Consider the following 13469-nt stretch of genomic DNA (forward strand, 5'->3'; position numbering starts at 1 on the left):
AAAATGCACACAAAAAGATAATAGACTATTTACATGATCACAATTATAATTTATAATAGATTCTACCTTTTGTTAAGGTTAATCTTCTGTAGTGTGGTAGTGAAAGTGTTAACCCTTTGTAGTGTGGTAGTGAAAGTGTTAACCCTGTGTGGTGCGGTAGTGAAGGTGTTAATAATAACATCTATGTTTTGCACCCGCAGGTGAAGCAGCTTGAGACGAGCGTCCTGTCCCTGAAGCAGCAGCAGCAGCAACAGGGTCCATCCTGCCTGGCGAGCACCTTGGAGCAGGAGAACGCCTCTCTGAAGCAGGAGCTGGAGGAGCTGAGGCTGCTGACCAAGGTAACACCTTTATATCTAAAGATCCAGATGGATTAAAAAAATATGTATTCTTTTTTAAATGTTCTATATTGAATAACAATTTTTCCCACAATTGTTTCATAAGTGACTGAAAATGGCTTTGCTAAACCGTTACCATGATGAATTGAAAATGGAGGACCCTGATGTAAACAAGACGAAAGTCTTTCTCTGGTCTGCATCCCCTTGACAATTGTGTGTATTGAGCCGTACTGTATTGTACCCATTCTGCAATCTGTTAATAAAGCAATCAATCAATAAAATACGCTAATTTATAATACAACAATCTATGAAAATACAAATTGGCAATAAGTACCCATTGATATTTGATGCACCTTTTGATTACACTGTTTATTTTTCTTAGATCTATTATTGCCTATATTTTTGTTATAATTAATTAGACTATTAATCTAATCTAATACCTGTACCCCCCCCCCCTCCAATTTTTCTCCCATCCCAATTTTGTGTATCCAATTCTCCCCTCCCCTGTCTTGAACGTTGCTCGACTATGCCCCCCACTGGTCGGTTGTAGAGAGGATAGAAGCCTTGCATCATGTGTTCCCTCCGGCACACGAGGAGGCAGCCTGTCGCATCTTTTCACCTGCCAGCGCGGACTCTCAGTGGCGAGGTGTAATGCATGGGAGGCTCACACTACCCCCGCCACTTCCTGTCTCTGCTGTGCAGGCGTCTCCCAACCGACCTGTAGGGGTCACTGTCCACAACGTCCAATCCCCACCCATCGACTCCCACCCGCTGACTCTGCCAAATGAGCCAGTACGACGGCCGGCCCAAGCCGAAGGCAATGCTGAGACTGGGATTCGATACCGGAGTCTCTTGCATTGGTGACGAGCGCAATCTCCGCTACGCCACCCAGCCGCCCTTTATCTTATCTCATCTTATAATTCCACATCGGCAGCTTATATTCTTTATCAGTACCTACAGAACTCTGCTTTCTGTGTAGCTGAAGCCAAAGGTGTCAAGTTACCACATATTGGTAAATTATATCACACATGCCACTCTGAGTTGAGGGAAGTACAGAGAAGCTCTTCCTCTCCAGGCGAAGGATGTGATGGTTCTGCACAAATAACAATCTGTATCGTCAAAGTCATGCTTCCAAGAGGAGTTAACCATTTCTCACATCATAATGTAGCCTAAGTGCTCAATTCTGATTTATTGCTCGGATCAGATTTCTTTTGTTTGGCTCTTCACATGTGGCCAATATCAGATCGGTATCGGGTGAGAGGGACGAGGTAAGGAAGGGCGGGGGTCAGTTTAGGAGATGAAGAGGGGTGGATGGTTTCAGGTGAGAGGTGAAAGGTGAATGGATGGGGGAGGGGATTTACTATTCTGCCACATGCACCTCTCCAGAAATGAAGCTGTGCGCCGTGAGCTCTGTGACGGTCCCGCTTGCCTTGAGCCGCATGAGGCCGGCACTGCTCTCGCGCGGAGGAAAGATTAGCGAATATTTTATAAAGATCAAAAGTTCCCACAACATTCATCGTGAGTCATAGCCCAGAACATTGGTTCGGACACCTCGGAATGCATTTAGAAATGGGAAAAAAACGTCCAAGCGGGTGATCCAACGAGTTTCCTCCCCCGGCTGTCTCCGCATATTAATCGCCAGGACGCGGCTCGCACCGCCACAACCACCGCCGGGCAAAACACCTGCCACGTCTGGTTGCAGAACCGTAATTTTGGGTGTCGTTGCCTTTTTTCTTTTTTTTTCTTTTTACAGTCTGAATGGCAATCGTTTAGTTTCTTTGCATTTTCCGATGTCCTGTGTGTTTGGTCTCAGGGCTGTGAGAACGGCGACGGCCACGGAGAAATGGAGACCTTGAAGCAGGAGAACGAAGCGCTGAAGTCCCAAATGGCCCGATTGCACTCCCAGCTGCTAGAGGTCAGTCCCTGCTTCGACCCATAGACCACTAACACTAGAGGTCAGTCTCTGCTTCAACCCATAGACCACTAACACTAGAGGTCAGTCCCTGCTTCGACCCATAGACCACTAACACTAGAGGTCAGTCCCTGCTTCGACCCATAGACCACTAACACTAGAGGTCAGTCCCTGCTTCGACCCATAGACCACTAACACTAGAGGTCAGTCCCTGCTTCGACCCATAGACCACTAACACTAGAGGTCAGTCCCTGCTTCGACCCATAGACCACTAACACTAGAGGTCAGTCCCTGCTTCAACCCATAGACCACTAACACTAGAGGTCAGTCCCTGCTTCGACCCATAGACCACTAACACTGGAGGTCAGTCCCTGCTTCGACCCAGAGACCACTAACACTAGAGGTCAGTCCCTGCTTCGACCCATAGACCACTAACACTAGAGGTCAGTCCCTGCTTCGACCCATAGACCACTAACACTAGAGGTCAGTCCCTGCTTCGACCCATAGACCACTAACACTAGAGGTCAGTCCCTGCTTCAACCCATAGACCACTAACACTAGAGGTCAGTCCCTGCTTCAACCCATAGACCACTAACACTAGAGGTCAGTCCCTGCTTCGACCCATAGACCACTAACACTAGAGGTCAGTCCCTGCTTCAACCCATAGACCACTAACACTAGAGGTCAGTCCCTGCTTCAACCCATAGACCACTAACACTAGAGGTCAGTCCCTGCTTCAACCCATAGACCACTAACACTAGAGGTCAGTCCCTGCTTCGACCCATAGACCACTAACACTAGAGGTCAGTCCCTGCTTCGACCCATAGACGACTAACACTAGAGGTCAGTCCCTGCTTCGACCCATAGACCACTAACACTAGAGGTCAGTCACTGCTTTGACCCATAGACCACTAACACTAGAGGTCAGTCACTGCTTCAACCCATAGACCACTAACACTAGAGGTCAGTCCCTGCTTCAACCCATAGACCACTAACACTAGAGGTCAGTCCCTGCTTCAACCCCAGAGGTCCCTGCTTCGACCCATAGACCACTAACACTAGAGGTCAGTCCCTGCTTCAACCCATAGACCACTAACACTAGAGGTCAGTCCCTGCTTCAACCCATAGACCACTAACACTAGAGGTCAGTCCCTGCTTCAACCCATAGACCACTAACACTAGAGGTCAGTCCCTGCTTCAACCCATAGACCACTAACACTAGAGGTCAGTCCCTGCTTCAACCCATAGACCACTAACACTAGAGGTCAGTCCCTGCTTCAACCCATAGACCACTAACACTGGAGGTCAGTCCTGACTCCCTGCTTCAACCCATAGACCACTAACACTAGAGGTCAGTCCTGACTCCCTGCTTCAACCCATAGACCACTAACACTAGAGGTCAGTCCCTGCTTCGACCCATAGACCACTAACACTAGAGGTCAGTCCCTGCTTCGACCCAGAGACCACTAACACTAGAGGTCAGTCCTGACTCCCTGCTTCAACCCATAGACCACTAACACTAGAGGTCAGTCCCTGCTTCAACCCATAGACGACTAACACTAGAGGTCAGTCCCTGCTTCAACCCATAGACCACTAACACTAGAGGTCAGTCTCTGCTTCAACCCATAGACCACTAACACTAGAGGTCAGTCCCTGCTTCAACCCATAGACCACTAACACTAGAGGTCAGTCTCTGCTTCAACCCATAGACCACTAACACTAGAGGTCAGTCCCTGCTTCAACCCATAGACCACTAACACTGGAGGTCAGTCCCTGCTTCAACCCATAGACCACTAACACTAGAGGTCAGTCCCTGCTTCAACCCATAGACCACTAACACTAGAGGTCAGTCCCTGCTTCAACCCATAGACCACTAACACTAGAGGTCAGTCCCTGCTTCAACCCATAGACCACTAACACTGGAGGTCAGTCCCTGCTTCAACCCATAGACCACTAACACTAAGACAACAACACATACATTTGTTTTTAGTTTCCTCCGCCATTGGTGTGAAAGTGTGAGTGAGTGGGTGAATGTGAGGCACAAGTTGTAAAGCGCTTTGGATAAATGCTCTATATAAATGCACTCCATTTAGGGCGGCTACGTGGCGTAGTGGGCAAGGCGCTCGCCACGAATGCGGAGACGCTGGGATCGCCTGTTCGATCCCAGCGCTCCACATTGCTTTCAGTTTAGCTGGTCGTCCACAGTAATACACATTGGCCGTATTACGGGGAGGGAAACTGAAGGGTGGGGATCGGGCGTTGTGGACAGCGACTCCTACAGGTCGGTTGGTGCGCCTGCGCAGTAGAATCAGGAAGTGTCGGGGGCAGCGTGAGCCTCCCACGCGTTACTCCTCGCCACTGAGAGATCGAGCTGCGCAGGTGAAAAGATGCGACTGCTGTTACCTCAAGTACCGGAGGGGACTTGTGCTATGTATGACTTAGTCCACATTGCAGCCGGCTTGTGGGAGGCAAGAAACAGCGTTCGTGACAGGGGAGGGTTGAATTGGATGATACGAAATTGGGATGGGAGAAAATATAGAAAATGGGAGAAAAAGTGGATAAAAAAAAAAAATGCAGTCCATTTACCACCAATTGTATTTGCTGGATCTTGTCGATATAAAGGGTTTGTTTATGGCTGTAATGTTTTGTAAACCTCGGTTTAAACGGACCTATAGACGGTTTCAAACCCAAGTTTATTTCCCGTTGCAATGTTTGCTAAAATGCAATAGTTGGCAGGAAATACACTTGGGTGCAAACTGTTCCCTATAGCAACAGAATTCTAGTGAAAGTCTAATTCTGATTCACAATTGAGTTGGTTCCAAAAGTTATTCGGTCCAAATAATCCCGGATCGGGGCTTTCCGATTCTAATTGACTTTATTTATTTATTTCTGGTAAATCCCTGTGTGTCCCTGTCTGACTTATCTCTCGTTTTCTCTTAGTCGTTTCAGTCTCAGTTGGCCGGGTTGCTGCCGCCGTCGCCTCACCGAATACCACGAGGACAGCACCGCGGCGACGACCCCGACCACGTGCAGGTACAGTTCAGCTGCAACCTCCCTCGCAGTAGACCTGGGCTCCGATGTATTCAACCCTTTCAGCCGTTTCCCCACTGCATTCTCAGAATTCTATATGCCAGTAGTAGCCACTGTGACATCATCGCTGCAGTGTTTTTTTTATATATCGATTTCAAATGTCTCATGTGAGATTGTACACCTGAAAAAGTTAAAATTATAATTATTCAGAATTCTTGAGGATGCTGGGCTTCAAAGGGGAATTCCACCTGTTTTAAGGATTCCCATATGTTCTTCCCATTTCCCAGGACAGTTCAGTCAGTGTTTTGTGAACACGCACCACTCTCTCCTAAAGCTAGAAATCGGAGAGGGAGAGAGAGAGAGAGCCCTCCGATCTGTGATGTCACCGGTCTGTGAAATCTGGGGCTGCTCTCTTAATTCTGGTTTAGACCTTCTAGCAAGAAGATGAGATGAGATATTCCTTTATTGATCCCCTTGGGGAAATTTGGCCAGCATGGCGGAGGGGAGGGGCGGGGTAAAGGTATGGGCAGGGTAATAGTAGAAGACATAAATATAGGCAATATAATTAGATCTGAATATGAGAAATAAATGCAGATGAGGGTCTGTATGCCCTATTGGTTATATTATGTTACAATAAATATAGGCAATAAAGAATTTGAATCTGAAGTAAGGTAAACGTTATACAGTATACATACTAACTGTATATAAACTTATTTGGGGGTAAGAGCTCACACAAACATTCTGTGGCCTCCATAAAGTCAGGTAAACTAGATCGAAGGCCCCCCCACCTCTCTCTCTCTCTCCCTCTTTTCTTCTACCTCTCCTCCTCTGCTTCCTTTTCTCCTCTTCATTTTTCCGTATTTTCTTTTATTTAATTTACTATTATTATTCTGGTGTCTGTTTTTATATGTATATGTAAAACAAAAAGTTTAAACGTTTAAAGAAGTAGGCGGGACAAATGATCCCTAATTGATACTAGAATATGTCATTCCAAATACACTAGAATAAGCTAGAGGATATGCTTACAGATACAGATACAGAACTGAATGTTTCTATGCCTAACTAATAAAAATATTAATGAAAAAATAAAGAAAGTCGGGTAAACTCAACTCCCATTCATTGTCTATGGAGCAGCCCTAGATTCTACATCCCAGTTCCAACACATCATAAAACAGAGGGTTCTCTCTCTGGTGTCTGGCTTCAGGGGAGAGTGGTGTGTTTTCACAAAAATACTGACTGTCCTGCGGGGCAACCGGAAGAACACATGGATTCTAAAAATTGGTGGCATTCCCCACTTGAAAACCATTAAAAACTATCATCACTGGCAAGATATGTAAAGTAAAGTATTTAAATGATTCAAAACATATTTGCCCAACTCTACTCTAAAGGAACGTACCAACATTATGGGGAAATGTGCTTACCGTCTTCTCCAGAGTCAGACAAGAAGATAAGATACCAATTTCCTCTCTGTGCGTTCAGTAGAAAGCTATCCATCTGCAAGCTAGCCTAGCTTAGGTTTGCGCATATGGACCAGCTAGCCTAGATTTTGGCCAAAAACACCTCTCCCAGAGTTTTAAGTTAGGCTAGTGGTCTATATCCGCTTCCATTCATTTGTGCTAAGCTAGGCTAGCTTGCAGCCGGATAGCTTTCTACTTGAACGCACAGAGAGGAAATTGGTATCTATCTTCCTGTCTGACTCTGGTGAAGACGGTAAGCGCATTTCACATAATGTTACCATGTTCCTTTAAACTATACCTCACACCTTCATACCCGAATCAGTAGACTATCACCTGAAGTGTTCATTACTCACAGTAATGAAGTATCATTACTTGCATCCATCTCTCAATCCCTGAATTCTACCATCTTTCTCTTCACTCTCAACTTCTTGTTTTTCTACACAATGGTCATCATCAATCATTCATGATTGGGGCAAAAAGGAGGGGACAGTACCTCGTTGCAAATCATCTTGATTATGCCATTGTATTTAGATCATTTTCACATCACTGTGGATGAGTGTGGCCACTCAAATCATATGAGATGCACAGGCCCGGTACTTTAGGAGTTATTCCTCAGAAAATAACTACTATGATTTAAAGGTGGAATCTGTAATGCTGTCAAACGGCGACCTCTTGGCAAAAGAGCCCCACTTGCCCTACTGAGCTTTTTCTTCTTCTTTGTCTTGGTTTTCCGTATGCATGTTTGAAGTGATTGTGTTTAGGGGAGGTATTTGTATTGCTGGCTACACCTAGTAGCCTGAGGTGTGGCCAGCAATAATAACCCCTCCTGTATAACCATTAGGGGAGGTATTGCTAGCTACACCTTGGAGCCATGAGGTGTGGCCAGCAATGATAACCCCTCCTTGTAGACAAAGTGCAGTACCAAGAGGGGTTATTTTGCCTAGAGGTCACTGTTTGATGGCATTACAGATTCTACCTTTAATTGCTTCTCCCAGTACTGACAATCTGCTAGATTAACCATATGTCTTAGCGATATGTCCAAAATATCATATCACAATATTTGTCTTAGTATTTCTTATTAGTTTCTTAGTATTTGTCGTCTTATGTATTTATCTTTTAATACAATTGTCATGGTGCCATTTCATTCAAAATGGCATTATTTGTACTGCTGCAAGGAACACTTTATTATTAACTTCAAAATGTATAGAATATATACTGTATTTTTTTATGTGTATGTATGTGTTGTGTGTGTGTATGTAACTATGTATATATATATATATATATATATATATATATTCACTATACCTCCCAGCCCTATAGATTGCCATAGTATTGTGCTCCATTGTGTTCAGTTCTCAAAATTTGAATCTCCCATTTTGAGATCACACCCCTGAAACGGTTAACACTGCTCACGTGACGTGTAACTTTGCAAGCATCTCAACTGGTTTCCCCTTTAATTAGTTCTTCTAGTTCTCCTCCATCATGCCTTCCTTGTCTTTTATTACCCGGGTTTCCTTTGATCCTTGTTTTGGTGTTTCCTCCTCATAAATTCATTACACTTCGCTCATATCCTGTGTACTGTAGTGTGTGTTTTGCCTTCTGGGTTTGTTGCTTTAGAGTGTACCTCCTCTTGTGTCATCTGCACTTGTGATTCCGTGCTCGCCGTCATGACAATGTCATATTTCATCTTGGGATCGAACCCGTCTGAGTGCTGTGATGTTCTTCTGGGTGTGGCCTTGTTGACTGTTCACCACATATCACCGTTTGCAGATGACAGTGTCATGTATCCTCCTTCTCCCATTAGATAGCAGTAGTCCCCATGCGTCGATCCTCATTTCATAGATGTTGATGATAGCTTAGTGTTTCAGCTCTAGCAGAAGGTCAGTAATAGTCACCTTTTAAAGCATTGTGTAACCGTTAACCCCTGTGTGGTGTTCAGCTCTGTGGGACCCGTTTTCGATGTTTACTAAAAGAGAAATGATACAATTAATCTGAATAAATTGTTTTAACCTGAGACCATTTTGTGAAGAACATATAAAAGAACACATTTTCATCACACTGTGCACATTCTCTACACAATTACATTACCTTGTTTAATTTATATTCTTCAAGATAAACATGATTTATTCCATTCATGTCTTGATTATAATGGATTCTTTTCTTAAATATTTTTTTTTAACAGAAATCACATTTTATCTTCTAAAAAGAAAAGAGCACTTTTATTGATAAAAGTCTGGGTTGCTTGTAATTGAGATAAAGTTTTTATGTGATTTCTTTATGGCGGCTTCATTGTTTTAAAAATCCCAATAATGTTGATGGTCCACCAGACCCGCCAACATTGGGTGAGTAACAAAATATGTGAACAACCACACAAGGGTTAACCATTGTGACTGAGCAGTAACTTAATATATAATATATTATATATATATATACATAACGGGCTGGGCCTGTGCAGCTAGGTTTAAGGACTAGAGGAGAGAGTTGAGCCCTGGTGAAGTGTCCCTGCCTTCTCTCTCCAGGGGGCCTTGCCAGAGCCGCGGGCAGCGCACGCAGACAGCTACCGGAGGATCGGTGGATTGTGAAACCCAACGTCTTAACGCACTCCTCGACTTCTCCTCAAAGACTGCTCCCCCCCCCCCCCCCAGTTCTCCTTCAGTCTTCCCCCCGCCTGAACGCCGGGGAGCGAAAACGTCTAGTACTGCCACATATATTATGTCGCCCCATCTCCTTCTTTGTAGGAGATCTGAAAACGTGGTTGAATGTTTGACCCACTATGCTGGATTCTGCCTTTCTTCAAAAAGTGTGAATGTGTAATTGTGTTCAACTGCTGCTAAGTGGCAGGAAAACCCCTGAGATGTTCCCTGTTACGTTCCCAAAGGGACTCTGAGGAGTTGCCTGTTATGTTCCCAAAGGGATCCTGAGAAGCCCAGAGTAATGGGATGGTTCGTTCAAAAGTTAGGCTTGTCAGGCGTTTCATAATTTCTAAATTAGCTTAAAAAAATTTTAATCAAAGGTAATAGCCTGACGAACCTCGCTTTTTGGACCGGAGCGATCCCTTTGAGCACAGAGTAAGTGCATTTTAAAGGTTTGACAAGCTTGTCTTATTACAGGAAATGAACAGAATACATGCAGTATCATGTAGGAATGGTATGTAACTGTTATGCACTTGTATTATCAGTATGTTTAAGTCAGGGTATATCCTCAGAGAGAGTGGATCTGCTCTGAGAGTTTGCCTTGCGGACTATTGAGGAATAGCCTTGAGGACTATTGAGAAATAGCCTAGAGGACTATTGAGGAATGGCCTTGAGGACTATTGAGGAATGGCCTTGAGGACTATTGAGGAATGGCCTAGAGGACTATTGAGGAATAGCCTTGAGGACTATTGAGATTAGGCCATTAGTTGCCACTCAATGCGTATTATGAATAAACAATCTGGTTAGCCTTCTAGAGATTTAGTAACACAACTGACAATTCCATTCTTTCTTATTTACCAATGATGTCTATTGAGGTACATATTCTTATTGGCTGTATTTCCATTCAAGGTTTATCGAAAGGTTTTCAAATCGCCATAAGGGCGAGTGAAGGAAATAATGCACACTGTGAGAACAGAATAGCAGTGTTACAAAGAATCCATGTAGCCTAAAACATGGAAAAGACGGCACTTAAAAAAAAACGTCTTCAAAAACGTCTTCTTCCTCAGAGCATCATGGTAGCATCAGTGTTGCTGAGGTTTCACACCTCACTGTATGTGTTTTATTATCATTAATGTGTGCGTTTTGTTTGACTTCTGTTCATCCTGCACTGTGTACAGTTGGAATGTTTCTCCAAGCTTTCAAGCCCATCAAAGTTAAGTTTTGTAGCCAATGTTGTTTTCTGGACTATGTCCAAACTAGACAGGGTGATTTGTATTGAATGTGTTGCTATTGCACTTCCACAGTGAATCACACAATGTATTACGTGGTTTAACTTTTTCCAGTTTTCGGACAAGGGTCCAACAGTTTGGCTCAACTGTATCCATTCATCCATATACCTATATGTCTGGTGTTTATCATGAGATTTCTGATCAGTGTGACCTGTATGTAGATCAAATTATTATTTGTCTTCAGTAGTATGTCATTAGTTTCATCACACTCTATGAATACTTTAGCCTTCAAGTCACCAAGAAATGTTTTTTTGCACTGTGTAACAAACTTTTATTTTTCTTATTATTTATTCTAATACTCATTTTATGATTTATTTTTAATTTATACATTTTAAATTATTTTCTCCTGTAGAAACGTCTGTATGAAATAGCACAACATTTATACCTATTTATTGTTTTTCTTAATGTATTAGTTTAACTGCATCGTCAGTCTTTATATGTGTACTAGAAAGCATAATTATTGTATGTTGGAATCGAGACCAAATAAAGCATTTAGTTCACAATAATGTGGTCTGTGTAGGACTTGTTCTTAAACACAAATACCATTTGTGTGTGAATTACTATATATATCTATACATAATTAAAGGTGCTTTAGATCAAATGTTTATGCAGAGTAAACTTTATTTAATTTTTTTATAATTCATCCACATAGCTCTTAGAAAGGTGCAGAATAAAACTATTTCTTTTCCCCCAAAACAAAAAGATTATTGATAAATATTGTGTGTTCAAAAGGAATCTTGTTTACAGGCATGTATCCCCTCTCTACTTCCCATTTCCCCACATAGAATGCACCTAATGGGATAAATGACATGCTGGTGCTCTAGTGCGACACCTAGTGGCTGAATGTCATCTATAGCACCATAAATTCCTGAATTGCTATGTAATTCAAGCTCATTTAGAAAACTGCTAATGGTGTTCAATGGAATACAATCTGACTATATATGAACACCTTCTCGCCACCAGGATGAGAGCGACAGGAAGATGAAGATTGTGGTGGATCGTATGACGGAGATTGAACTGTCGCTCCGTAATGTCAAGCTGCTACTGAGAGAGAAGGTCGCTCAGCTGAAGGAACAGGTTAGTGGACGAATTCATATACACTTGTGGACTTTGGACTTTCACCACTAAAGGAGAATGCAGATGTGCACGTGTTAAGAAAGTAGTGTGCTCTTATATAGTTCAGTGATGAAAACCTAGTATCTCCATAAAGTCAGCTTATTTTGAATTGGGAAAAGCCTTCTTATCCGAATCGATGGCCATGTATTTTTTTTAATGATACCATGGGTTATACATATGTGTTATAACTGTGCATTCTTTCAATTAAGAATACAAAAATAAATACAATAAAAAAAATATATAACAAATTAAAAAAAAAATATATATATATTAATTATGAATTGTATGGTTTGATTGTACAGCACGTTGGTTGGCTCTTGAGTTTTTAAACGTGCTTTATAAATAAATGACTTGACTTGACATTAATAAATAAAGATGTGGCATTTTCACAAAATGGCAGCAATTATTTTCATCAGGATGTTGTATGAAGTGACCTTAGTCGCATGGCATACCGCCTCTCTATCTCCCATCTTTCCTGTCACTCTCCACTGCATATTACCCATTAAAGCAGAAATACAGTCTGGTCCATAAATATTTTGACATCAACACAATTGTTAATCATTCTGGCTCTGTACAACAGAACAATGGATTTTAAATGAAAGGCATCAAGATGTGCTTGAAGTGCAGTTCAGCTTTAATTTGAGGGTATTTACATCCATACAGGTGAACGGTGTAGGAATTACAAAAATGTGTGTGTGTGTACAAAATAAATGTGCCTCCTGTGAAGATTGTGTCAATGTCTAAATATTTACTGTATATAGAACGGAATGATAAAGGCTCGCTCGTTGATTTCCTTCTGTCTCGTCTAGCGGTACAAGAACGGCAGAGCGGACGTGTTGATCGAGGACCTGTACGTGGAGAATGCCGAGCTGCTGAAGGCTCTGGAGCTCACCGAGCAGCGGCAGAAGATCGCAGAGAAGAAGAACTACCTACTCGAGGAGAAGATCTCCAGTCTCAACAAGATAGTGCGCGACCTAAACCCTTCGCCCTTACCCCCGTCGCCTTACCGCTACACCCGCTCGTAGCGCGGCCTAAACCCTTCGCCCTTACCCCCGTCGCCTTACCGCTACACCCGCTCGTAGCGCGGCCTAAACCCTTCGCCCTTACCCCGTCACCTTACCGCTACACCCGCTCGTAGCGCGGCCTAAACCCTTCGCCCTTACCCCCGTCGCCTTACCGCTACACCCGCTCATAGCGCGGCCTAAACCCTTCTCCCTTACCCCCGTCGCCTTACCGCTACACCCGCTCGTAGCGCGGCCTAAACCCTTCGCCCTTACCCCCGTCGCCTTACCGCTACACCCGCTCATAGCGCGGCCTAAACCCTTCACCCTTACCCCTGTCGCCTTACCGCTACACCCGCTCGTAGCGCGGCCTAAACCCTTCGCCCTTACCCCCGTCGCCTTACCGCTACACAGGTGCGTTGCTGATTTCAAAGCTGGTTGCACTATGTGTTTTAATGACGCCACGTGCACGCATGCTCCCGGGCGCGTGCGCGCTCCCGCATAAATGTTCCCTCGCATACGCACAATGCCTAATTGCCTCGACCTGCACTATTGTTATGCAAAGTAGCCGAGTGGTTACTTAGCGAGTTGGCGCATCAGTTGAGTGCAGCACATTCCTGTGTGCACATCCGTGCATGTGCTTCTGCTCACAGAGCCGTGTGCAACCCCGTCCCATGAGCAACGCACCCCTGCCGC

General features: G+C 43.8%; 1 protein-coding gene across 1 annotated transcript in view; it reads left to right on the top strand.

Moving 5' to 3' along the window:
- The window catches only part of nin (ninein (GSK3B interacting protein)), an 81491-nt gene extending 68674 nt beyond the window's left edge, over positions 1-12817 (top strand). Inside the window, exons 25-29 of the mRNA XM_084311087.1 lie at positions 201-338; positions 2149-2250; positions 5188-5280; positions 11620-11733; positions 12582-12817. Of these exons, the coding sequence (XP_084167213.1) occupies positions 201-338; positions 2149-2250; positions 5188-5280; positions 11620-11733; positions 12582-12797 (663 nt within the window). The 3' untranslated portion in view covers positions 12798-12817. The remainder of the gene's footprint in view (positions 1-200; positions 339-2148; positions 2251-5187; positions 5281-11619; positions 11734-12581) is intronic.
- The last annotated feature ends 652 nt before the right edge of the window (positions 12818-13469 follow it).

The sequence above is a fragment of the Notolepis coatsorum genome, assembly GCF_963971535.1.
Source record: "Notolepis coatsorum genome assembly, chromosome: 3".
NCBI lineage: Eukaryota > Metazoa > Chordata > Actinopteri > Aulopiformes > Paralepididae > Notolepis > Notolepis coatsorum.